This window comes from Camelina sativa, chromosome 5, assembly GCF_030686135.1.
Source record: "Camelina sativa cultivar CO46 ecotype springtype chromosome 5, ASM3068613v1".
NCBI lineage: Eukaryota > Viridiplantae > Streptophyta > Magnoliopsida > Brassicales > Brassicaceae > Camelina > Camelina sativa.
In genome coordinates, this window is record NC_141884.1 from 788,932 (window position 1) to 815,364 (window position 26,433).

The window sequence follows — 26,433 nt, forward strand, 5'->3', positions numbered from 1 at the left end:
TCTCTCAACCGTAAGTAGTTTAGGAAAGAGGCAACTTGTGTTAGGAATATCATTAGACTAGTTTCTTTAATTATTCAGTATTGGTTTAGTGACTTTTTATTTACTTAAAATACATGTAATGGTTTCACCAGCAACACATTTTTTTTCTTTATGAACAAAAGAAAAAATACATAATATTTCGTTAACAAATTTCCATGCATATATAGTGTCATAATTTATTCAAGACGAGAATCATAACATGTTAAATTATTTCACCTCTTCGTCGCTGTTTGTTTTTGTTTTTATCTGACAAAAACCTCTTTGTCGTTGTTTATAATAATAACAAATCTGAATTAGTCAAAACGTGGTCATTTATGATTAATTCACATTACAATCCGGTGGTATAAACACAAAGTATATTTGTTGAACTTGACGGTAGGCTGTAGCCCTTTGATTATAGGCTTACGATCAATGTTGATTTTGGTGTCTTTTTTAGTATTACATAAATTACACGATGACCACAGGTTTATATTATAAGCAACGACGAAGAGGTTTTTAACAGAGATTTTTTTTCAAATATACTACTGTATTAGATTAGTTTTTTGAAGAAAAAAAAAACACTGGGGTCGTAGACAAAAAATGTAAATCATATTATTAGTTCCTCGCACATGTTTTCATTAGTCATTTAAACGATTCATAAAGTATATGAGGTTTCATAAGTTTTTGTAATTTCTACTAAAATCAGTTCCATCGTATCTTCTTCTTGAGTTACAAACAAAACAAAATTCCAATAACCCCTTTCTATCGCATGGTTGAACAATACTTAGGTTCACCCCTAGGGGTGAACCTCTCCATTCACCCCCTAATAAAATAAGGCAATAAAATCTGTATACATTATTATAAAATTAAAAAACTTAAACCGCACTTTAATAAACCCAAACCGACATATATAAAATCTAAACCCTAACCATCTCATTTGTGAACCCAAACCGTATATAATTTCGTTTTACTTATAAAATCTAAACCCTAACCATCTTATTTGTGAACCCAAACCGACATATAATTTCGTTCTAATTGTGAAATCTAAACCCTAACATCTCATTTGTGAACCCAAACCGACATTTTATTTTGTTCTACTTGTAAAATCTAAACCCTAACTATCTCATTTGTGAATCCAAACCGACATATAATTTCATTCTAATTGTAAAATCTAAACCTTAACCACCTCATTTGTAAACCCAAACCGACATATAATTTCGTTTTAATTGTAAAATCTAAACCCTAACCACTTCATTTGTAAACCCAAACTGACATAATTTTATTCTAAGTTTAAAAATCTAAACTAAGCCAATATTTAACTTTCCTTAATTAAAAGTATACAGAATTTGTTTCCTTAATTTGGTTTGCTTTTTAATTTAATGTTAATTTATTTTTGAAATAAAATATTAGATGGAAGATTCTGATTGGCTGAGAGAAGAAGAGGTGAATGGAGAGGTTCACCCCTAGGGGTGAACCTAAGTATTTTTCCGCATGGTGTGTTTATTTGCGTACAAGTGAAACTCTCATTTTAATGAAGCTGAGGAACAGAATTTTTTCTTTTTGAATCTAATGTTAAATTATATTCAAAGAAAAAATAAACTGGTTACAAAGCTAGTTTAAACGTTAGGACGAATAAACTTGTTACTAGCTGAGGAACAAAGTTTAGTTTGAATAAAATAAAACATATGATGAATCTCTGAGAAACAAAATATAAGAAAATATAATAGATGATCTTTTATTTTCTCAATATATTCTTCATTTCATTCGTCAAATTCATACAACTTTATACCGAGAAAATTATGAACTGATTGAAATCTGTAGAAATTTTCATTTGAAAGACGTTCACAACTTTTTTTTTGTTGTTGTTGACTGAAGAAGTGTAAACATTGTCTACATGCATGACAAGTCAACACAAAACTCATAAGTATTCCCCAAGGCTCATCATTAATGTTTTGAGGTAGAAACAAAAAAAAATATTGTACATACATGCATACAAAATTTTATTGTTGACCTTTCATATATTTTGTTTGTGATCTAATTGCTTATCAAGATCTAATATATAGTATATAAAAAAAAATAGAAAGATTTAAGGGACAACAACTAAGAAAAACAATTATGTGTGGAAATTAAATTTTAATACTCTAATATTAAAGTTATGAGTTATATGGATCCAAATCCAACAATCGGATTTTGTGTATTATTATAGTCAAAAGCAAAACACAATGACACTGATATTCTAATCGGATTATCGTAGTGATAGATAGACTCATTAGTTGATAAGCTTTCTTAACTTTTAACGTTTTTACACGGGGAGGAGTGTCTGACTGTCTGTAAATTGGATAAGCAGAAAAATATCCTTCGGAACCGCACGTAGTTAAAAAAAGAACCCAAGTGCGTTTTGTGCTTACACGTCGCGAGTGCCGTCCAGTTCGATTTCGTCTCGGCTCTTAAATATATTTGTCGGTCACATTCTTTACGTTCTCTCTCTTTTCTCCTCCAATTGTTTCGTGAAATTACAAAGCGTGCCTTGTTTTGCGTAGTAGGCTCCACATATACGCGCCCACAACCTTTTTTTTTATTTTTTTTGTTGGTTATTTAATTTAAAAAATCTGAAGTCAGGTCTTTTAACAGATTAATTAGTGACGCATTAATTACTTAATAAACATTGTTTATTGCTGTCAAATGAAATAAATCGTATTTAGATTTTTACAAAAGTTCCTTTATTTTATCTGTAACCTAAAACTATTTTTATTTAATTTAAATGATTAATTGCTTATTCTGATGTTTTAAAAATTGATGTGAATCTGTCAAAATGACATTTTTTTGTTAAACCAATAGAGTACTGTTTAATTTATTGTTGTTGTGGATTAGTTTAATTTAAGTTTGATTTGCTTTTACTTTTAAGCACAAAGTAAATTAATTCTTACACGCGTTTGATGTCATACTGATATTGGTTGTGGTTTAAATATTTGTTTTTTTTTTGTGTCCCATATCGCTGTAGATGAATTAGTTTTGAGTATTTCACATTTCAAATTTTGAGCGAACAGTAATAAGTTTATGGATGAGATGTTAAAAAAAAAAAAAAAGTAATAAGTTTATGGATGATTTCATAAATATCATCGTCACTGTAAATGTTGTTTTCTCCACCGGTCGTCCCCACTACGACGAACAATAGTTTTTACCCTTGACCGTTATATGGCGTAATCATTATTAGTTAAACCTTAAAATCATGATTAAAGTCATTACATTTACCTCCGTCAACCACAAAATATTAGTAACATATAATTTTTTTGGCATCCATTATAACATAGAACTTATGTATAAACCTTGGTATATAATTTATAGCAGAAAAAAAAGGCGACAAGAAAATTTTAGTTAGTTTAGCTTTTGAGTTGTGCGAATACGTAAGCGTCCTCACGTTCCATACGGCCTAACGTGCAGCTTGATACAAGTGATTATGATAAGACGAACAAGTAAACGACACACAATTTCTGCAATAAGCATAGTTATCTCGTTTAATTACGACAAATATTAGTGTCTCTATACGTTTGTCATTAATTAGTACATCGAATATGTTTTGCGATTTTACTCATAGTGGACACGTGGATGTTATATTATATGTTGTCTCGTTTTCTAGACGTCTTTTACGTTGTTTAGCTTTACAATTAGCCAATGAAATCAGAAATTAGATATCAAAATATCCGCAAATTATTCCTGAGTTAATATCTATATGAATGTGACAGCTATAATATCCTGTTAAACGACTCAGTATACAGCAATTTATAAAAACGTATATCTATATATTTATTTTATAGACCAAACATGTAATCTAGCTAATTGCTTGTACTAATTAATAACATTGATGATGTGTTCAGCACTCAAAATCAAACTCTCATATATGATGCATTGACAAAAGAAAAAATGTAAACAACCATTCCGGATACTTTCTTCCTCGTTACTAAAATTCCAGTCATAAAAAAAATACCAGTCTAGGTCAATTAATAATTTAAAGTTTGCTTATAACTTCATATAATGAGATTTTTTAACGTTGACAATGTTATTGGTATATATTTAAAATTATCAATCTTTTTGTTGAGAATTTACAAAATCCTAATTTAAATCTCGGAGGTAATAATTAGTAATAGTATTCACCAGGGCTTTACATTTTATGACGTTTGAACCATTTCCTTGTACCACGTCAAATCGTTAGGAAAAGGGTAGTCTTATAATTTGCATTTAATAAACATAAACCAATCAAACAATTGAATGAAAAGGTAAAGGGTGGTAAAGGAAAAGTTTCATGAACAATAAAGTACACATATAGCCGTAATAAGAGCTCGTGAAGACTGAAGATTCACGCACGTATCAAATGATTGTTCCTTAACCCTGTTTGACATTTTATTAGAATACCATATTCTAGATGTTATATCCACCTTTATTAATGCGAAAATATGATATTTGTAACTCTTTATTGTATTAAAATTTCTTTTAAATGGTAGATATATTAAATTTGTTTAACAGACACATAGAAGATAATACCAAAGGGAAAACAAAAAAGATTATACTATATAACAAGAGGAAAAGAAAAGATAATAAATAAATGGATGAAATTTTATAAAATGTCATAATAATGGAGACCGTGTCATAACTCATTATAGTGACGAACCCAAACTAATCTTATTGCATAGTGACCAAAAATAGGTTTTGCGAAAACGACCCCTCATTTATTACGCAATTCCGTTTCCGGCCACTTTTTTTATAATCCCTTTTGATCGCTTTTTTGTTTGTTTTCTAGTCATCATCTTCTCAAATGCCTCGTGTGAACATCTTTTCTCTTAGACGGCTAGCCGAAATTTTTTAAGATGTAACACTTTAAACTCAACAAATTAAAATTTTCGTCATTTCCAAAAAGCTCTACCATTACATTTAAACGTGTTGTATATAAAATACGCTATACCGTTGTGTTATGTGTTTTAAATTCAGGTTATACGTACGTACTCTATATGGAACATTAATTCGACCGACCGTATCAAATTATTATAAGAAAATTTTAATTCTATAGACTTATTAAAAAAATTTAATTTTAATTATTATAAGAAAATTTTAATTCTATAGACTAAAAAAATAAAGCTTGCCAGAGTTTAAATTTTATAAGAAAATTATAAGAAAATTATTATATGCTAGTGAATTTGGGTTTTAGATTCCGAGTCCGCCGCACGATTATTGTCGCTCAGGGTCAGTGTGCCGATCCGAAATTTTTACGTGGGTGCTGTTTACTAATTCTAATTTAAATTTACATTGTTTAAATATCTCATGTTGACATGTTGTGAGAAATACCAAAAAAATACTTAAAAAAGGTATGTGGATTAGGTTGTGGACGTCAGCTACTCAGCTACTAATTTAATACTAATGACCGATTAAGAGAAAGATTAGGTAGAGGTCATTAGCTGTTAATCATGCTGCATATTAATTGTGGTTGTGGTTCGTCGAAGAAGAATCTCCCTATAAATCTCATAATGATTTACGAATCCGAAATAGATAAATAAGAGGTACGTACGTAGGAGGAATTTCATGTTGATGTGGAATTTCAAGTATTATTAATCTTGATGTCATATAACTTCCTGAAACGTGTACTAAGACAACTGCGAGTATAAAGTAAAAAACTAAAAAGAACATTAACATACATACAGTAGTAGAAATTTTGTTGGTTCGTTGATATGTTGATCTCTTAATACCTATTAACTTATTGCTAACTAATGGAACTTTAAAACATATGTATCGTCTTTGAATAAAACCTCATACCTCTTGTTTATGTCGTATACTCGGAAATCTTATTTTTGTTTACGTGGTTGTTAACATATTAGTTAACATATTAACGTCTATACATACTTTCATATAGTTAGCCAGCCACCGACCATTGTAGACCTCTTAAATCTCCTTTGTACCTATATGAAGGATTTTACTTTTTATAGTAGCAAACCGCGTAAACAAAAAAATATATATAATCAAGAAAGTAGTCAAGTACTATTTCGCCAACCGCACAAAATCATCGAACGCTATTTCTTCACCGTATAGCCACTTCATCCTATGATATCTCTTGATAGGTGATGAAAACCATCAACATTATTCTGCTACCTCTGAAATCTACATATAAACATGGACAACATTTAATGGTCATCATGATCAACTAGATAATTCATAATAAAAATTTTGGTTAATAGAGCGAGTAATCATATTCTCAACAACTTCAATGTTGACCTAGTGTTATTGCATATTTAGCACGATCGCATTGGAGACGTGAGGCCTTAGCGAATCTTTCCAGCGTATCCATAATCTGGTTGTAAGCAGTTTGCTTCGAGCACTGGTTTTTATCTCGTCTCCTTAATTGAATACCCGGTCGATATCATGGGTTGTGAATTGTGATCGTAATTTAACACCATTTCATTATGCATTAACATGTTTATTAATTATTTTCATTGGCATGCATTTGATCCACCACTAAGTTAATTTATGCAATGTTTAGGTTAGAATTACATTGAATTTGCATCTCTTCTATATATAATGATACAAGATTTGATACATCTCCGTTACAAATTAAATGATATATACTTGCTTACATTTAATTACGCCAAAAAAATATCTTAGAGTTTCTTTTCATCTTTAAATATAGCGCTCACGCAATAACAAAATTTCGATAACGATAGAATAGAGAACTGTATTCATCTTCTGGGGCAATCACAGGTGAGGCATGCGCCTTCACATTTTCCTGTAGTGCCTGCGCATTATAGTCATAAACAAGAACATGAGCAGCTATAAGCAAAGAATCTAAACATTTTTAATTTCTATAATTTTTTCTAACCTGAATTCTTTAGCCATGGGATGAAGCACATGCGTCCTCTTCTCCATCAGCTTTGTTTCCTTTATAAACCTCTTGTTGGCACGTGCTCTAGACTCACGAGCATCGTGTGCAAGTGCAACATGATGATCTCGTCTCTCTTTCTCCAAACCATTCTCATTGTCGTCGTCGTTCTTTGTACAAAGTTGAGAAAGAAGCACCACCATGAGATTTACATCCATGAGAGAAGTTTTCTCGTCTTCTCTTTTCTTGTCATCATCGTGTTTGCGATTAGCTTCGCGAGACGAATCCATAAACCAAAAAAAAGAAAAAGACGCAAACAAAAAAAGAAAGATACAATTATCGAGGAAGAACGCTATAATAGTCCCTAAATTAGCCGTCATTTAGACAAGAAACCCTCTCTTATTGTGGCCATTCATAGTAAACTACGTTTTTAATAAATTTACAATTTTTTTGAATGGTAATGGTAATTTTCCCCTCTTGAAGATTCGATGGTAGCTAGAGAAGTAAAGATTCTAAAAAATTTCACTAGTCACTACGATATCTTCTTTTTTTTTTTTCAACAACAGTTTATATGAAAAAAAAACTCAGAAGCAGGCCATTTTGTAATGAAATGGGCTGAGCCCATTAAGTGTTGTATATGGTAATGTTAGTTTATTCGTAAAAAGGGCGTGGCTTATTAAGCGCCACAACTTTCACGTGATCCCTCTTCCCTCGAATTGCGAATAAGATTAAGCGACGTCGACGTGTTTTAATCTCCTCCTCTTAACAAATATCCTCTAAAAAGAGATTACTTCCCCCATGCAACATTCCTAATTTATTATTACCAATTCTACCCTTTACAGACCAAACATATGTGCTTTACCAAACAAGTGGCATTGTCCGTAAATTAGACCAAAAAACAGGACCGTCTCTATAGCTGATGTCACTAATTAAAATGATTATCAACGTAATCTGGTCTCATAATCTCCCTCTCTCTATTTAAACTAAACAAAAAAACAAAACAAAAAAAATATAATAATTGGGCAGCCAAGACGAAAAAATCTTTCTCTTTTTTTGCATAAAGTATAAAAAACTAAATAAAATAATGTTCGAAAAATTGTCCGCCAGAATAAAAGAAAAGGTATATGATTTTGATATGTGGCTTCAAAGCCTAAAAAATAACAATTTTTAAAAAATTAATAAAATTAAAAAAATAAGGAATGAATGAATGAATGAAGAAGAACGAATGATGCGAACTTAGAGAAGAAGAGATTCATATTGTGTTTTCTTCTACTAGAAGAGATAGAGATTACAACAAAGTTTATTATAGCCTCACACGCTCCTTTCTTCTTCTTCTTCCTTCTTTCTTCTTCTGTGTGTTTTGAATTTTGCTTTGTTCAAGAAAGGTTTCTTCGGTTCTTCTGTCTCCACACAGTTTGGAATCACCGCTTCGCTGTATGATCTGAATTTGTGATCTCTCGGTTTCTGCGAACTTCATCGTTGTAAGCGATTTGATTTTTTTCCGTTTTCTCCAATTCTTTTGTTTATTGTTCTGATTAGCTGCCTGAGATTACGCTTATGGATACGTTTCGGGATCAGTGATTAATTATGTTTTTTTTAACTAGTTTTAGTAATCTGAACATGCAGCATGAATTTAGTAATAATAAGTAGGGTTTTTTTTAATTTGCTTTCTTCTTCTTTCTATCGGTTTGAGATTCTGATACGATTCGATTCTGATGATGATGATTTAGGGTATGGAGGCTGTAGATTCATGTTATTATTAATCTGAACTACATGTGGATGCCTGTTATGGAAAGAGTTGGTGAAGAGACAGTTGCGAGTAACAACTTACAATTGAAACCACGAGTCGTCGATGATGTTCCTTGTAAGCATCATAATAATAACATGGTGACTGATTCTGAAACTGTTAATGATTCTATGAGAAGTGATTGTCCTGGGAGCTCTGCTCATAGGAATCTTGTTGATATCACTACTAAGCCTCCTCCTCCTGAGGATTCTGCTGCTGCTGCTGCTGCTGCTAATAATAATAATAAGCTTTCTGTTGAAGAGTTGACGTTGGGAAACTATAGGATGGTTCAAGGGATGGATAGTTCTAGGGCTGCTGCTGGCAAGTTTGAGCATCTCTACCGTCTTGCTAGAGGGTCTTCTTATAAACCAGGAGATGTGGATCTTGATCATTCTTCTCAACCTCGTGACATGGATCAGATGTTGTCAAAAATCAGACAACAGCTTGCTGGTGCTCCTTCTGAGAGGCAAAACCTTAAACCTTTTATGACTAGGAGGACCGAGCAGAATCTTGAAGCTTTTTCTGAACGTTTAAGAGCAGCTGGTGAGAACAGCATCATGAGAGCTCCTGCTTTGATCGGTGAAGGTGTCCAACTTAAATCCCCTGTGAGTTCTTCCAATTTTTCTCAGTTGTTACTTAAAAGAGCTATGAAAGGGAAAGGTGTTGTTGGAAAAACTCAGGAGACTCCTCCTGAGTTTGTCTCTGATCCAGATTTCGCTAGCAAGGAGAAAAAGTCCCCTATACCTCACGAAGTGTTGACTCCAAAATCAAGTCCCAAAGGAAATGGGATTGTATCACATGGTGCTGCTGGGAATCATACTAAATCTTCCAGTGGGATCAGTTTGAGGGAGTTTCTTCGATCAAGTAATGCTAAACGAGAGAAAAGACATGGTATTTGTCTGTTTAGGCAGCTGGTGGAGCTAGTTGACTCAGCCCATTCACAAGGATTATTCTTGCTAGAATTGAGACCATCCCTTTTTATGTTAGTCCCATCCAAGAAACTTAGATATATTGGTACATTTGGAAAGAACGATCTAGACTCAGATGTTGACGAAGATTTGAATAGGAGGAGGAGGCCAGTGGTTCATGAATCATCATCTAATGGAGGTAGGGATTTGAGGAAAAGAAAAATGGACTTGCATGTGGATTCTCCAGGGAATCATCAGCTTCAGGCCACTTCAACCGGAAGACCTTTCAAAAGAAAAAGCCCTGTGATTGATTTGAATGTGGTTGATGCACGTAATCCTGACAGTTGCGAACTCCAACAGCAAAACTATATAAAAAATTTAAGTGTGTCTTCAATGACGAAAAAACAGTCTATGTCTACATGGCTAGAAGAGCAGTGGTATACTTGTCCAGAGGAGATAAATGGAGAAGATATCGGAGAAAAGTCAAATATATATGCTCTTGGTGTTCTTCTGTTTGAGGTATGGACAAATACCTGTTTTATTAGCTTTCATAAGATTTTAGTGTACTTGCTTGTTTTTTTTACCACAAAGGATGTAACATATCCAGCTTAATTGTTTTTATTTCTTTCATCTTCTGTCCCTGTGCTATAGCAGGTCAGGCTTTAGGTAGTTTTCATTTCTATTTTACAGTCTTTTATTCGCATTTGTGATGTTTTTTAGTCGAGCTTGACCTTTGAACGGCAGAGCTAGTAGTATTTGATCCTTTCATGTGAAAACGCTTACTGACATCTCTAGTTTAACTGTTGGTTGTTTCAGTTGCTATGCCATTGCGAGTCGGGTGAGATGCATGCTGCAATGATGGCAGATTTACGTCATCGGATTCTCCCTCCAACATTTCTCTCAAAATACCCAAAGGAAGCTGGATTTTGTCTTTGGCTTCTACATCCTGAACCCGCCTCCCGACCAACAGCCAGGTATATACTTGAATGCTACCCTGAAATAAATCATGTGGAGGAATATTTACTAGGAGTTGTACAAAGGAAAATGTGTGGACTATTAGCAAAAATAGTATGAATTATCAAAAATAGTATAGACGACTATTAGCAAAAATAGTCGTCTCTAAGATTTCTATGCTGGATGCAGATAAATTGGCATGCCACTGTATGAATTATCTTCTTGTTTCTTTTTCTATTCTCAGTCTCTTCTTTTTCTGTGACAGAGAAATACTAAAGTCAGAGTTGCTAGGCGAAGATAATTCAGTTACATCGACAGCTGCTGATGAGGAGATATCTGAGCTGTTACTTCATTTTTTGTCTTCACTAGAAGAGCAAAAGCAGAAAAAAGCATCCAAGCTTATGCAAGATATCCAGACCTTGGAGGATGATATTAAGGAGGCCGAGCGAAGATATTCTTCTTCAAATGCATCTCTGGTGAGATCTCATGGAGCTATTGAAAGAAGAGTCCAATTATCTCCCCTCAGCGAGCGCTGTACAACTTCTGGTGCCTTGTTTGTACCAACTGCTAATACAGCAAGGCTGATGAGTAATATCCGTCAACTTGAAGATGCATATTTCTTCATGCGATCACAAATCAACTTGTCGAGTTCTGCTGCTAGTGCCCGTTCTGATAAAATCATACTCAAGGACAGGGACAGGTGCTCTGAAAACCAAAATGAGAATCAGGATATGAGAACCAAAGGGAAATCTTCTGATCAACTGGAAGTGTTTTTTGAGGGGTTGTGCAAATATGCTCGGTATAGCAAGTTTGAAACTTGTGGGACAATAAGAAGTGGAGACCTTTTAAACTCTGCAAGTGTAGTCTGCTCATTGAGTTTTGACCCTGATGAGGAACACATAGCAGCAGCTGGGATATCAAAGAAGATCAAGATTTTTGACTTCAATGCATTTATGAATGAATCTGTGGGTGTTCATTATCCACTAGTAGAGATGGTCAACAAATCTAAATTAAGCTGTGTTTGCTGGAATAGTTACATCAAAAACTACTTGGCCTCGACTGACTACGATGGTGTAGTTCAGGTGCGTATAGAATTTAACTGATTCACCTATCTGTGTCAAGTTTCGAATCTTTTGTCCATCGTCATCTGTTGCACGTTAGAATCTATAGGACCAACCTCCTGTGCTTTTTCTTCCTGTATGAGATGTGGTCATGTTAATCTTTGTGATAGAATAGAGAAATTGAGCTGTTTAAGTGAGAGTGAAATACATTTGTATGGTTACACATGATTCTTACAGTATGGTACTTGGTGAGTGCAGATATGGGATGCCGGGACTGGACAAGGATTTTCGCAGTACACAGAACATCAGAAGAGAGCCTGGTCAGTTGATTTTTCTCCATCTGACCCAACAAAATTTGTCAGTGGAAGTGATGATTGTTCAGTGAAGCTTTGGAGCATCAATGAGGTACGGCTCTTACTCATATCTCTTAATATTCCAAGAAGTTTTATGTATATCAACCTGCTGTTTTCTCTTACTTATGGATTAGTATACTCCTGAAGTTATGATTCTCTTTTTAGACTTATGACTATCCAAACATAGTGGAACTTATATTTTTCTCTGGTGGGATATGCAGAAACGGTCATTAGGCACAATCTGGAGTCCAGCAAATGTGTGTTGTGTGCAATTCTCTTCTTATTCGAATCACTTATTGGCATTTGGATCAGCTGATTACAAGGTTTATTGCTATGATCTTCGGTATGTCAAAACTCCGTGGTGCACATTGGCTGGCCATGAGAAAGCTGTTAGCTATGTCAAATTTATGGATTCAGAAACCATTGTTTCTGCTTCCACTGATAACTCTCTCAAGCTTTGGAATTTAAATAAGACAAATTCCTCTGGTTTATCTTCTGGTGCTTGTTCATCAACGTATAAAGGACATACAAATCAGAAGGTTAATCCCAGTTCCTTTTTAATACCTTTAACACTTTATCCGACATCATTAGTTGTTCTGATGTGTAATCTTGTACCTGCGCAGAATTTCGTCGGATTGTCGGTTTTGGACGGATACATAGCCTGTGGTTCAGAGACGAATGAGGTATCTATCATATCATCAACACAAAATCTCAACCTTTAGTATACGTTTTTTGTCATCCAACCTTAGTATATGTTAGATGTGCGCAAAGGTGCCTTGAGTTGTTTTCATTGACCTTGATGATATGAATATTATAGTTAGTAATGACTTATATAAAAGCATCCCTCTTTACTTTGATTTTGCATCTCAGGTGTATAGTTACTATAGATCCTTACCGATGCCAATGACTTCATACAAGTTTGGATCCGTAGATCCCATTTCTGGAAACGAATACTTTGATGACAATGGACAGTTTGTGTCGAGCGTCTGCTGGAGGAAAAAATCAAATATGCTTGTAGCTGCAAATTCTACAGGAAACATGAAGCTACTGAAACTTGTTTGACAACTTGGCTTTTTCACACAACAGGCACTGCACTATTTGAGTAAGTCGTTCTTTGGACAATTCTCAAAACCTGATCTCTTGAGTCTGAGTCTAGGGCAAAACAGTTTGACTTTGAAGCAACGTTTTTGTCCTAGATATGATGATCCCATATGACCAAAACAGGGATTCGAAAATCTTGAAGAAGTTGAAGCAAAAATAGTCTATGATCGTATAATCTGATTCTTCTTCCTGTACGTAATTTTATATATGATATGATTGGAGATAAACTTCTCAGATCCTTCAGAAGCGATTCAGATTTGGTCGGCATCAATGTGTAATGATGAGAGGTATATAACTGTACAAGTATGTTCCCATTAGCTTAATTATGTAATTGTTGTTGAAGATTCACTGTATTAAGAGATAAATAGAGAGAAAAGAGGTCTCTGATTATTATTTCTCCGTTTGAGTAAATCATCCATTAATCGCATGGCTACCTCTCTTCTGCATATTTCAGAATTTGTGGTTTCAGATTCAATGTTGTTAGAAAACATTTACTAAAGAATTTTCGAAGAGTTATATGAGAATGAAGAACCATTAAAAAAAAACACAGTTTTGGGCAGAATTGTTTGAAATAACTAAAAGTTTTGTACACATACGATGTTGTATTGTTGTTAGTGGTGGTCATTCAAACTCAAATCTCTAGGAACACAAGGCGTTGATGAAGGAAGACACATGAGTTAATTGGCTAATTTTTATATTATCTATTATTCTAGTTAATCTCCAAATCATGAATTCGCATGTTCTTTGTATCTATGTCCAATAAGTAAATGTACATTGTATGATCAAGAGGAAAATAAGGAAGATGAAAATGATTGCTTGATGGCGTGGGTTTAGGCCTTTTAGCCAACGTTTCTATTTGGATTCGAACCCTCTGCTTTCGTGAGAGACTCTCTTTGTCTCTTCTTGTTTCATTTTTCTTTTTTTGTACTTCAACTTGAGTCAATCATCCACTTTGGTATATCATTATGTCCATGTGACCTAATAATACTCGCTTCTCTTCTTCGTTGTTTTAAGAAAAACATTGTTTATAAATACAAAACATTATCCTTTCTTCGAAGCAAAATCTTAAGATTTTGGTGCTATGCTCTCTCTTGCAAGTTATCTTTCACATCAGACAGGTAAGTGTCTTTTGAAGATTCCCCTTGTAACAAGTCCGGACAAAGAAAAGAAGACTTCATTTTTTTATATTCAATGTAAAATGAATCTAACATTTTAATCATCACTGACTATCAGTTTTTTGGCCCTAGTAGTTCCATCATCTTTGTTCTGCCATGCACATACCATTTTCTGATATTATTTTGTTAAATACTAAAGATGAATGAATTATTCCAATGGAATATTGGTAACTAGCAAGACTTGACAAAAAAACTTTGGTAAACATAGAAATTGGAACCAAGAGAGGCAAGTTGGGTTGACAGGGCACATGCATGGTTGCTTCAAACAATCCCATTACGTCATATTTTTCACTGTCCCTCTATTTCAGCCTATTTGTGATGATCATATCTCTATTCTCTTTCTTTGAAAAATTCAAAAGAGTATCATGATTAAAGGTTGCTAGAGAGACCAAGAGGCATTGAACTATTTAGCGTCAACACACACATGTGACTCACTCATGCATGTGACTGTTTCCTTTTGGAGTTTTCTCAATTCATTCTGAACCATTAATTTGAATTTTGTATGTTTTTATTTTCCCATCGAAAAAATAGTATAAGTTGTTTGTTGATAAAAACGTTATACGATTTCCCAAATTTGAAAAGGAGAGAGACCCTACATTATATCCAACTGCAACAATGCATGTTCTTCCCAGTAATGTTGAAAAAGATAATAATATTTTACAATGATTAGATATGTAACTGATCCAACGGCTAATTCCTCTTTACTACCGTTTGTAAATTAGCCACCTAATAAAGAATGAATCAATTATTAAATTTACAACAAATCATTCATATTGTCGTACATTCAACAACCGAGGTACTCCAAATTAAAATAGTAGTCAAGCACACTCATATATAGTAGTATATTTTTAATTGATCAACTTGCAAAAGAAAGATATACGGAATGCTAAAATCATTCGTAAAAACACTTCTATACATAAACTGATAAACAGAAACAGCAAAATTTAGGTAAAATATAATAACAGCATTCATCACGAGATATAATTGTTTTCTCCTGACACCCACATGCATGTGAGATACGATAAATCTATTTAAAAAAAAAAATCAAAACGTTAGCAGATTAACCGCTAATCACGCTGATCAACACACCTACTAGCTACTACTTGTTTGTTAGCCGGTAAATTAATCGAGAAAAAAAAAAACTCATTGCAGAACAAAATAATTGAATATCACAAAGAAAGAAAAAAATGAGTGAGTGAGTCTGCTGAGTCATGACGAATAAGTCCAGTTTGGCTGCCAGTCTGTCGCAGACCTACCATTCCATTACACACACCTCTAAAGATTTTTTATTTTCACATAATTTAACAAACAAAAAAATGCTAAACCCAAAAGAAAAGAAAAAAAAAAAGATAATCACATCACATGGCCTGCGTTGCTGTAACGTTTGCTAAAGCTAAACTAGCCGCCAAATTCAATTAAAGATTTTTTTTTCCGTCATCAATTTTTTTTGGGGTTATGTTATTATTATAAGCTTTATTTCTTTTTTTTGTTGTAAATGAAAAAAAAAACTCTTTATTTAAAATTTAAAGTCGTCTAGGCCGTTAGTAAAATATATGTGACTTATTTTTTGAACGTTAGTTCAATTGTCTTTTAAAAAAAAAGAAAACTTAGAATCGTAATCTAATACTACTAATTAATCAATTTTGTTTTCACGGCAAACAGTTTTTCTATACGTTGACATAAAATAACAATTTTCTATCATTAAAATTCAACAAATCAAATTGGATTAGACTATTAGAGAGTGAGATACAACGAGTCACGACAACAACCTCTAGTCAAAATTATTACACAACAAATTGTATATCTTTGATAATTCAAATAGAACCATATCTACTAATTTTATCTAGAAATATTAGTAATGTCAAGTTTGACAAGAAAACTAGAAGAAGAAATATAAAAAAAGGAAAGGGTCAAAGTAAAAGAAAAAGAGAATTCGAGGAAAAGCATGCTTCTTGCTGACCGGATAAATAACCGGTTATAACCGGTAAACATTGAACCGGTGTTGTTGGACGACTATAAAGAAGACACCTTAAAACGCACATTTACAAGTCGTAGTCTCTCTCTCTCTCCTTCACTTTTGCTCTTAACATTCCTTTCTCTCTCTCTTTTTGCGTCGTCTCTGTAGATTCACTCTCTCTCTCTCTCGCCGGAGTTAGATTTTTTTCTCGAGGATCTTCGTTTTCTTCCGGATCAAAACACCAGCAGAGAGAGAGATGATGGCGACGAGAAACTCCGTAGGCGGATTGGCGTTATTCAGTTTTGTATTCGCGGTGATATTGTCTCTCGTCGGGGCACAATCCCTAGCTCCAGCTCCTGCTCCCACCAGCGATGGTAAGTCTCATCTTATCTCTCTCTCTCTCTTCCAAGATGATATTCGCATTTCCAGATCTGAAATCGACAGTTTTCTGGGAAACATAAAAAGAATCAAATTCGAATTAGTTTCTCTCTCACATTGTATGATTGGATAATAATAGTGTGTGGTTTTGATTGGAGAATTGAATTTGGGTTAATGTTTTTGTTTTGGGAAAATGCAGGAACATCGATAGATCAAGGGATAGCGTATTTGCTAATGGTGGTGGCGTTAGTGCTGACTTATCTAATCCATCCTCTTGACGCTTCTTCCTACTCCTTCTTCTAATCTCTCTCTCTCTCTCTCCGTTTCCAAGTTTTTTTTTTGTGTGGATAAAGTTCCTAAAGAGTATGATTTGTGCTTTTTTGTCTCGGTTATGATGATTTCTTTCTGGGGATTTACTGATTATTGTCTCTTCTCTTCTTCCATATTAATTTATTCTTCTTATTCATAACCACAAAACTACTAGTATATGTGTGTTCTAATCAGTGTTATTTAGCTAATTTGCTTCTTAATTACCAAACAAAAAAAGAAGAAAAAAAAGCAAAGACCGGTTTAATTGTTCAAATATATACAGTATCTGACTAATTCAAAAGCAAAATAAAAGCCGGAAATCTGAAGCCCGTTGAGCTCTCACTTCTTTTGAATTCTATTCTCAACTCTATCCATCCATCTTCAGATCTATGGTTTATTCACAGTTCTCATCGGTGACAAAAATGTTTATTTCATTGTAAGCTGAGTATAAATATAGTATAATACAATTTCAAAATTTCTATAATTTCACGAAATTATGAATTGTCATTTCACATATTATTTATCGAGAAATGACTTTGCTACATACCAATTGATCAAATTAATCTCGTGTTGAAGATAACTTTATTATTCTCTTCTTTACACAAAAAAATTATACTAACAACAAATAACATATGCAAGAATTGTGTTGAATAAATTATTCCTTCTTGACAAAAACAAATAAAGAATAAATTTTGGCTTTTGCCTTTGTTATAAGGTGTAAAGCACCTCATACGGCAAACTATTTTATTTGAGTTTTGATGCCCAAGTGTTCTCTTTTTATCTTGGCATCAAAAACAATATCTGTATACGTGACTACAGTAAAGCGTTACTGTTGGTGAAAGTTGTGCAGTCCATACTTGACCACTTCGTAAAAAGATACCACAATGGCTACTGATGGTCCTGCCCTTCCGACTCTTGCCCCTGCTCCACTAAACATCCCTCTCATTCCTCCATCCCTACACACACATATACAACAAAATAATGAACCGACATAGTTACTAAGTTTGGAACTTTCCGTTTATCACAAAAGACATTGTCTCATGGACCTCTAATACATACCTCCAAATCTCTGCCAAGGTCTGTCTTGTGGTCATTGTCATGGCTCTATCTCTATTCTTCTGTAAATTCCAATATTATTAAATGTTATTTGGTTTCAGGACCCAGACTTCCTTAATGCACTTGTCTAAAAGGAGGTGATGAATAATATAACAACCTGTAGAAGATCAAGTTAAGGTGTTTTTACCTCTATTTGTCGCCGAGTCTTTGCAACATCTAGTGGGCAAGTAACTGCAGCAGCAACTCCACCCGCAACAAAACCAGCAGTGAAGTTCGCACCTATTATACTGCCTGCCCTTGGTTCTTCACCCATGAACGAGAATATGCTTCTCCGGGTCTAAAATTCATAATGAAACATAGTCGTGAGGACATGGATGGACAACTCTAGATAATATTTTTGTCAGGGACAGATTACTCACGTGCTCAAGTATTGACCAGCAGATTGCAGAGAACGGAACATCTCGAGCAAGTTGAGCACCGAGACCAGTCCATAACATCCTGTAGTTTTGTCCATTACTTGATCCCTTGACAGGATTGATGACGTCAACTAATGTCTTCCAAACGCCAGGCAGTTTTACATCTCTTTGCGTTCCCTTGAATGCCTGTTAGAAACCATTAAAGCTAATATATTGGAACCATTACACCAATAAAGTAATCAGAAACCATTACAGCTACTTTATTTTTTGCTTGTTCAGCCGAATAGGTCTACTAGACTACTATAATGGTGTTGATTCCTAACTCATTAATAGTTTAGCACCCATGAAAATAGTAATGGGAAATAAAGACTGCTCAAATCATTCAGAGTTACCTGCATCCGTGTCTTTGCTAACTCGACAGGGTAACAAGAGATACAAGCCAAAGAGCGTGCTATTATCCCAGCAACTAGTGGAACATAAGGTGTCAAAGTTGGGGACTTCTCTGTTGTAAATCCCTCCATTCTATTGCGAAAATAATCATAACAAGGCATGTAGATCCCAACCTAGCCACATATTCAAAAAAGTAGTAAGAATTCATGAAGACCAAATGAACTATATAGGTCGAAGAAGCAAACAACATTAATGAAGAGAACTCACAGTTGGAACGGCCAATGCTAAACTTGCATTTGTACCTCTCCAAAGCCTAGAAAACCCTTCCTGCATAAAGTTGTTCCTGTGAAACTCTACCAATGAGTAAATAGTGAACTAGAAATAGAAAGGAAAAAAGAAGAAAAATATTCCTTAGTTGAGGTACTAGATCAAATTACAAGACTAATTGCATTATACAAAGAGACTATACCAGAAGCCAGCAAGTTTTTAAAAATCATGAATTTCTCAGAGAACAACAACGGATTTATATAAAAATCAAAATCAAGATCTTTATATATAGACACTGCAACTCTCAAACTCAAAATAAAACACTAGACAGATCTTTATATATATACATTGCAACTCCCATTACCATTTTAGTTTCAATATACAAAGATAATCAAAACAAGAAAAATTGTGCTAACCTGGCGGATAATTTTGTAGAAAACATCAAGGGTTCCTTTGTACTGATGATCTGAGCATACAGATGCAGAGCCAGTGATTCTACACATCCCAGGAGAAGAACTACTTCTTAAATCATGTACCAACTGAAATCACCAGTGAATATAAAAATCAAAGCTTTAGCAATCCAGATTCCATCTCAAAACCAAGAGGGCTTATCATAATATATACGAATCAGCTAGCAATTATACCGTGGAATTCGAATCGAAACAACCCAGACGACACGAGCCTTCATAAGGAACTCCTGCAGCCTGTGCTTGTAATCTCGTCTGCTCATTACAAAAGAAGCTCAATCAGATTTACACAGACGATTTGATAACCAAAAGTGTTAGAAATTTGTTAAATTTTCGAACCTTAACAACATCGAGAGGATTGACTATGACCGCCGATATAAAAGCGGCGCCACCAGCAGATAAAGCCCTTTCTCCAAATCTCAAATTCTCATTCGGGATCGATTTCGATTTTGAATCTAACTTTGCTTCTTCCATCATCAAGAAAACCAAAAAAAAAAAAAAAAAAAGCTTTCAATTTTAATAATCCTTGAGCATTCAGTTTAACCTGATTGTGTATTCAGCGTATGGTTGGTGTTCTTCTAATTCTAGGGCTTTCCAAATTTGCATGGAGAAAAAAATCTTCAGACACGATTCGTTGCCGTTGATTAATCAACCAGACAAAACAAAAACACACACTCACACTAACACGTCTTCGTAGTTTTCAATATCTATGACTGCACTCCGTGCCGTTTGTTTTGACTAAATTCGTTTCACATTATGGGCCTCATATGGGCTTAAAATCTCCTTCGTTAGAATGAGTTTGATCAATAAAAAGCGTCGCTGTTTTTACTTGACTGATATAAACTTCTTGCCGTGTATTTTAAATGAGTTGAGGACCAAAAAAAAAAAATTGGAAAAAGGTATGTCTATTCCTCAACATGTGATGAGGTCTATTTTAGAAGACAAGAATGAGAACCAAGCTGGCGAGTTCAGTAGTAATAATTAAGTGTTATCTTTATAATGACCCAATTTCACCATGAGCATTTCACCAACCAGGGTACTACACTATTATTGTTAGTGTTATTAGGAAAAAGCACATAATGGGATTTTTTTTCTGTCTGTTTGAAAAAAAAAAATAGTGTAAAGATTAAAAATCTATCGGCAAAAAAAATCACTGTAATTGATACTATATTTTAAATTTCAAAAACCTTGTGTGCATATATGTTCTTCCACATACAAACATAATTTTAAGTGAACAAGTTGGAGAAACTTTTGCTTTTATTCTTTGTTCTTTGCCTTGTTGCCTAAATTGACAGCACAATGCCAAAGCACAGGTGACAAAGCCTTCTTTATCTTAAAACCAAATGATAAAAATCACAACCATTAATTTCACCAGCTATGTGTTTGCAAGATAACCGGAGTTAAACCGGGTTAGACATCTAATAAATACACAAAGTGTAAAGCGTTTTTAAGAAGGTTTTCACTTAAAAGATCTTATGGGACCCATAACAATCTCATTGGTACAGAGATTTTGTAGGCAACTTGTCTCACCTCTCAATTTGATTTGGGCCAACCTCTGTCTGATAAAGACATTACCTTTTGCAACGTGGTTCACTACATGGGCTAAGAAGAGCCTAAGACCCACTTTTTTTTTTCTCTTCTTCAAGTCATCTTATTGAATAGAGAGATAAGATTACAATTTAAATTCTTCTAAAATTTACTGCGAATAAAACTATTGGTCGATATTGTTTTAATTTTTTTTAGATAATTTTTTCGCCATAGTTTTAAAACTTGTTCACGGATCATCTGCTGCAATCACGTATCAGATGAACCAAAACACCCTGCAATAAAGGGTCAAGTTTAAAAATATATACTATTCATTTGCATGTCTTAATCAAGTAGATCCTTAGAATATGAATATCTTGTTTTTGCTTTGTAAATCTTCATTGCGATTCTTTACGGCTAGTGGTCCATTTTTGTCACACTCATGACCATATGTATACTAATATGTCTTTTGAAAACAAACAAACTTTCATTTTTCAATATATATTCATATTAATTATGATTTAAAATGTATATTAGAAGAAAAAACGCAATATCCTTTAAAAAAAAATTCAGAAAATTTGAACACCTATTTCTGAATTTTGACCATTCAACCACAAAAATTTACTGATAGAGGAATGGGAGCGCTCTGCTTCTGAACCAAAAAGAGGGTTCCTTCAGCGTAGTCACACACTTCGGGAAGCCAAAAACGGTCTGGTCCAATTTTTAAAACACGAAAGAGACAAATCTATACAATTGGTCAAATTAAACCTCGAACGGACCAATACTGTTGTTATTGCTGTTTTTGGTGAATGGTCCTTTTTAAAATTAAAACATCACAGACTTCTTTCTCTTACTATAAGATTTTCCTTTACATATTTGACTGCTTGTCTATTTGATTTTTACATTCTCTCGTTATACAATTAGTAAAAATGTTGAAGACTATTAAAACATAGTTAGTAGAAGTGTAAGAAAAGTCTACTAGTAACAAATTTAAAACATTTTCAAAAGTAGACAGAGAGAGTGACAGGTTGAGACCATGTGAATAAATAGATGAGAATTCCATAAGATGTTTATGTAATAATATTAGGAAACGTCGTAATCGAAAGATTGATAGATTAGAAAGGAAATAATTAAAAATGTAATAGTGGGGGTGGCGGGGAACTAAGGTCAACGACAAGATCATGAGAAGTCTTCATCTTCTCATTGGTAAACTCTTTCCTTTAAATTTCCAATTTGCCAAAACAGAGAGAGTCTGTGGTCTTTTTGACAGAAAGACATCTAAGTTCATGCCCCCAACACATTGTCTTTCTCCTCTCTTCACTGTTTCATTGCTAGAGCTATTGAATACTTATATCAACTCAATACATGATAATGGTTTCACATCCACTGCCATGTACAAGAAAATGACCCATTTAATAACTAAAGTAGACAAGACTTTCTCCTTAACAAAGTGATGTAAACCAACCTTGTAAGTATAGTTAAATTTTGCTGTTTGTATCGAATCAAATGAACTAATTACGTAGACATGGACCAAATTTTGAATGCAAAGTAGGAAGGAACATTAAAAAGTGTGGTAATTTGATTCAATGAGTTGGGTTCAAAGAGTCATTGAAATTGAGAAGGTTGTTAAAGTGGAGACAATGTGTAGGGTAATACATGATTCAGTGAGTTGGTTCTTCACATTAATGGGCATTGTTGCTCTGACACTTTTAGTGCCAAAAAAGAAGAAAAAAAACACAAAGAGTTAGAAGGTGAAGAAATATTAGTCTTTTGACCATATGTATATTTTTTAAAAAATTAGATAGTTGATTTGGTCTTAAGCCATATAGTTAGGATCTTAAGATATTTATCATGAATTTGTCTTATCTAAATTGTTTGTATTTGTTAAGAGGAGAGAGAGAGAGAAGAACTTGATTTGATGTTTTTATGTACAAGAAAATTCAAAATAAAAATGACATGTCACCTAAAAAAACCCCACTTGCTAGCGAAGAGGAGAAGATTCATGCGAAGGAAACAAAAGACAAAGATTTCACATAAATATACGATCTTATATATATACTGCTTCCTTGCATAGTGACAGACTCTTGAGAGAAAAAACCAAACAACAAAATCCTCCCAAATATTCAAAACCCCCTAATAACAATAAATAAATAATTACTAATTACTCTCACAAATCTTCTTTAACTCTCACTCTAATTAATTACTAGTACTATTTATATATACTCGCAAAATTACATAATAGCAAAAAAATAAAAATATTCCGATGCACTTCTTCCGTTGATCTTAAGCCGTCCACGAAAGGGGAAAACGGACGGCTAAGATGCATCCCCGTCGCTATCATCAAACCACTCACTCATCCACCACCATCACTCACAAAAAAAAAAAACCCAGAAAATTTTCAGAGGAAGACCTCAACTTACTTATCGAACAAATGATCTTGGAAAAACTCATCAACGTCCCACGAGCTGAAATCTCCGATCACTCCTAACGGAAAACTCTCAGACACTGTGTTGTTGTTTTGGTTGTTATGGGTTGTTTCGTCAAGAAGAAACAGAGGATCAGGGGTAAATTTGGAATCCCAGAAAAAGTCACCGGAGCGAAACAAATCAGGCAAGAAAAACGGATCCGATGATAATAAAGCTTCTTCCTGCTTTGTCATCGGTTCTGTTCTGAACTCTGTTTCTTCGTAGTGACCAAACCGGAGAACAGAAGTCGGAGAACATAGACTACTACTGATCTGTGATTCCTTCGCTGAATCACAACCAGACACCGTTTCAAGATCAATCACCGGAGGAAGAGGAGGTGGAGGAGGAGGAGTGAGAAAATTAGTCTGAGCGTTATGTCCCTTGAGTCGAATCGCTGCTCTGTCGTAACCTAAAGCAGCTTCCTCCGCCGTGGCGAAAGTACCAAGCCAGAGACGAGTACGTGTCGAAGGATCACGAATCTCCGCCGCGTATTTCCCCCAAGGTCGTTGTCTTACTCCTCTGTACTTCACCACTGGCTTCACTACAACTTTCGCCGCCGTCTCTGACTTGCTCTTCACCTTCCTCTCCGGTTTATCTCCGTCGTCGTTGTTACAGAACCTGATCTCTTCCACGAAACGTTTGACTCTCGGAGGTAGAGATTTGTTGTCGTATTCTTCTTCGTCGTCGCTGGAAGAATCAGTAGCACATGGATCAGTGACTATGATTTTCACAGTTTTTGGGAAACCGTTGAACGGTAAGGAAGTGATTTTCCGGTGTACCGTGTATTTAACTTTTCTCTCTTTGCTTTTCATTGTTTGTTTTACTCGGAGAAGAAGATAAGAGTTTGAGAAAGAGAGAGTATTGGAATAAGGAATTAGAGAAAAAAGAAGAAAGAAGAAGAAGAGTCAAAAAAGCTACGAAGAAAGAAATCGCCGTTTCTTTTAGTATCATCCCTTCTTAAATATAGTCACGCCCACCCCCTCTTCCCTTCACCATTTATTGTTTTTTTTTTTTTTTTAATTACTGTTTCCTTTTTTTTATTTTTTACTTTATTTCTTGATTTTCGTAATTCTCGTTATCGTTATGAAATTCCCGAGATTTAGTTAAACGTAACCTTTTTAAAAAAATGTTTTTATTAATTGGTTATTGATAGTATAACTCACATCATAATTATGTTTTCTGTAAATTGAAAAAATTAACTACTAATAGAGAGATTAGTAGTGGGCGATTAGCCGCTTCTCTGAACAGAGAGAGCTAGGTTTTGGACACGTGGATACGAGCTCTTTCTCTCTGGACTTTGGTTTTGGTCACTGTAAACCATATAGCTTGGTTAACAAGCAACTTTTGTTGACACGCGCCCATAGGTGTTCGTGAAAGTCATGCGCGCCTTAATTGAAAAGAAATGGGCCTTCTCTCACGTGAGACTGGTCACAGTGCTGTGTCACTCACTGCTTTTGACCCACTACTATCATTATGATTTTTTATGGTAATCATGTCATCGTAATGTTTTTGTTCTCCGGGGAAAATAACATTGTTATTGTTTTTATTATCTCGTCTTAAATTTTGTTAATTAACAATATTTTTTTTTTGGCTTTAAGGAAATTATGATCTGTTTGCTTGGAGATCAAGTGATTGCAGCCATTAAAAAAATATTTTATTTCCTTATAAGTTATAACAATAGTCAAATTCATAAACTAGATAAAGATAAAAGGATCTTCTTTATTTGTTTACTGAAGTTCTGAGACGACTAAGTCAGGTTCTTGTGTATATTTTTTAGGGATCTAGGTGGATTCATCTTGTTTAGTAAAAGTTGTTATAAGAGAATCCGGGGTCATATCATAACTAAATCTTTTGTGAGCAAAAGATATACGACTAATATTCTTTTGTTTAACAGAATCATCAGTTTCGGAGGAAAATCAATTTTTAAATAAATAAGAATTTCGCAGCGGGAAATAAATATGGAATACTATAATCAAAAATTAAATAAGTAGATAGTATGTGGCGTGCACTAACGTGCATTAATCTATTAATAGAAAGAAACAAAAGAAAGGAAACAAAAAAGAAAATTGGACTTATGTTATCTTAGGGCCACATTAACAACCTTGAAGACAAAGCGATTAACAAAAGAATTTGCACCATATGCGTTAGGACGTTGAGGCATGAGACTCTTTATTTTTCTTTTTGTCACCTAATAATTACTTTATTTTTGGTTATACGAGGTATGAGTTGGTGTAGTTAGGAAACGATATGGTCTTTGTATGATTTTGTCGATGTTTTCCAATAGTATGTTTTATTTGTTTAGTTGTGGGGAAACAGTATATCGCGTCGTCTGTTGTTAACAATAAGTTTTCTAAATGGTGATCAGTCTCTCTTCTCCTTCATTTGTCGTTCTTGATCTAGTCATATCCTAATTCGTTTAAATTTTTATATCTAGTAACAAGTGTTTTTGCATAAACAAACCTGTATGTAGCCGTACGATGGATAATAACAAATATATATAGTACTGTAGTACATCGATGTACATCTAAAATATTCTCTATTAGGTGACGGCGGAAAAAAAAAAAAAAGGTTAGTAAGTTGATCGTTATCCCCTTGTTAAAGATATACTATATAGTAAACATAACGGCATATTTTGATCCAATCAGAATCTAAGTTTTTCTAAATATAACTGAATCCTGATAACATGACTTATATTTTAATTTTCACCAAACTGACCCAATTGCGTATATAATCTTTTATAAAACAAAAAAAACATCTTTATTGTATTTTAGGAAATCGTTAAATTAGTTCCACAGTAATCAGGTTATTAAACTTAAATTTTTAGAAAATCAATTTATTTTTAAAAAGTGATTTAATCAATTTTTGAAGAAAAATTGTAATTTAATCAATTTATCTAGTTGACAAAAAATTAATTTATCTATTAATTAATTCCGATTTTTGTGATTATTGAAAAAAGAAATATGTTAGATGTAGAAATAAATTATCAATA

At 33.9% G+C, this 26,433-nt stretch overlaps 5 protein-coding genes across 6 annotated transcripts; 2 read left to right on the forward strand and 3 right to left on the reverse strand.

Annotated features, from left to right (window-relative positions):
• Nucleotides 1-6,548: 6,548 nt before the first annotated feature.
• On the reverse strand, nt 6,549-7,416 carry LOC104784679 (uncharacterized). Its single transcript, XM_010509731.3, has 2 exons — nt 6,878-7,416; nt 6,549-6,793 (listed from the first exon to the last, which is right to left on the reverse strand). The coding sequence occupies exons 1-2, from the start codon at nt 7,255-7,257 to the stop codon at nt 6,775-6,777; spliced, it is 399 nt and encodes a 132-aa protein (XP_010508033.1). The 5' UTR covers nt 7,258-7,416; the 3' UTR covers nt 6,549-6,774.
• A 472-nt stretch (nt 7,417-7,888) lies between these two features.
• LOC104784680 (protein SUPPRESSOR OF PHYA-105 1) lies at nt 7,889-13,467 on the forward strand. Its single transcript, XM_087451745.1, has 9 exons — nt 7,889-8,358; nt 8,608-10,090; nt 10,388-10,545; nt 10,791-11,607; nt 11,845-11,991; nt 12,161-12,478; nt 12,563-12,622; nt 12,810-13,041; nt 13,136-13,467. Exons 2-8 carry the CDS (start codon nt 8,651-8,653, stop codon nt 12,999-13,001), a joined length of 3,132 nt encoding a protein of 1,043 aa, XP_087307871.1. The 5' UTR covers nt 7,889-8,358; nt 8,608-8,650; the 3' UTR covers nt 13,002-13,041; nt 13,136-13,467.
• Nucleotides 13,468-16,153: 2,686 nt separating this feature from the next.
• Nucleotides 16,154-17,027, forward strand: LOC104784682 (arabinogalactan protein 16). The gene is made up of 2 exons (XM_010509734.3): nt 16,154-16,546; nt 16,750-17,027. Exons 1-2 carry the CDS (start codon nt 16,429-16,431, stop codon nt 16,851-16,853), a joined length of 222 nt encoding a protein of 73 aa, XP_010508036.2. The 5' UTR covers nt 16,154-16,428; the 3' UTR covers nt 16,854-17,027.
• A 382-nt stretch (nt 17,028-17,409) lies between these two features.
• LOC104784683 (mitochondrial carrier protein MTM1) lies at nt 17,410-20,136 on the reverse strand. Of its 2 annotated transcripts, none has more exons than XM_010509736.3 (9): nt 19,795-20,136; nt 19,633-19,710; nt 19,405-19,527; nt 18,989-19,064; nt 18,724-18,894; nt 18,335-18,517; nt 18,103-18,252; nt 17,919-17,977; nt 17,410-17,815 (listed from the first exon to the last, which is right to left on the reverse strand). In XM_010509736.3, exons 3-9 carry the CDS (start codon nt 19,428-19,430, stop codon nt 17,686-17,688), a joined length of 795 nt encoding a protein of 264 aa, XP_010508038.1. In that variant the 5' UTR covers nt 19,431-19,527; nt 19,633-19,710; nt 19,795-20,136; the 3' UTR covers nt 17,410-17,685. The 2 variants fall into 2 exon arrangements, with proteins under 2 accessions (XP_010508038.1, XP_010508037.2); XM_010509735.3 differs by having other exon boundaries at nt 18,989-19,048; nt 19,795-20,105.
• A 2,870-nt stretch (nt 20,137-23,006) lies between these two features.
• On the reverse strand, nt 23,007-24,633 carry LOC104784684 (ethylene-responsive transcription factor CRF5). Its single transcript, XM_087451746.1, has one exon. It carries the CDS (start codon nt 24,254-24,256, stop codon nt 23,396-23,398), a length of 861 nt encoding a protein of 286 aa, XP_087307872.1. The 5' UTR covers nt 24,257-24,633; the 3' UTR covers nt 23,007-23,395.
• Nucleotides 24,634-26,433: the final 1,800 nt, after the last annotated feature.

Excerpts from the sequence above, each read along its gene's own strand:
- LOC104784679 (XM_010509731.3), bottom strand. The coding sequence starts at position 7,257 with ATGACGGCTAATTTAGGGACTATTATAGCGTTCTTCCTCGATAATTGT.
- LOC104784680 (XM_087451745.1), top strand. The coding sequence starts at position 8,651 with ATGTGGATGCCTGTTATGGAAAGAGTTGGTGAAGAGACAGTTGCGAGT. Across the intron at positions 11,992-12,160 it reads AGCTTTGGAGCATCAATGAG|AAACGGTCATTAGGCACAAT; the intron begins GTACGGCTCTTA and ends TGGGATATGCAG. Across the intron at positions 12,479-12,562 it reads AAGGACATACAAATCAGAAG|AATTTCGTCGGATTGTCGGT; the intron begins GTTAATCCCAGT and ends GTACCTGCGCAG.
- LOC104784682 (XM_010509734.3), top strand. The coding sequence starts at position 16,429 with ATGATGGCGACGAGAAACTCCGTAGGCGGATTGGCGTTATTCAGTTTT. Across the intron at positions 16,547-16,749 it reads TCCTGCTCCCACCAGCGATG|GAACATCGATAGATCAAGGG; the intron begins GTAAGTCTCATC and ends GGGAAAATGCAG.
- LOC104784683 (XM_010509735.3), bottom strand. The coding sequence starts at position 19,932 with ATGATGGAAGAAGCAAAGTTAGATTCAAAATCGAAATCGATCCCGAAT. Across the intron at positions 19,528-19,632 it reads GTTTCGATTCGAATTCCACG|TTGGTACATGATTTAAGAAG; the intron begins GTATAATTGCTA and ends TGGTGATTTCAG. Across the intron at positions 19,049-19,404 it reads TCTACAAAATTATCCGCCAG|GAAGGGTTTTCTAGGCTTTG; the intron begins GTTAGCACAATT and ends AACTTTATGCAG.
- LOC104784684 (XM_087451746.1), bottom strand. The coding sequence starts at position 24,256 with ATGAAAAGCAAAGAGAGAAAAGTTAAATACACGGTACACCGGAAAATC.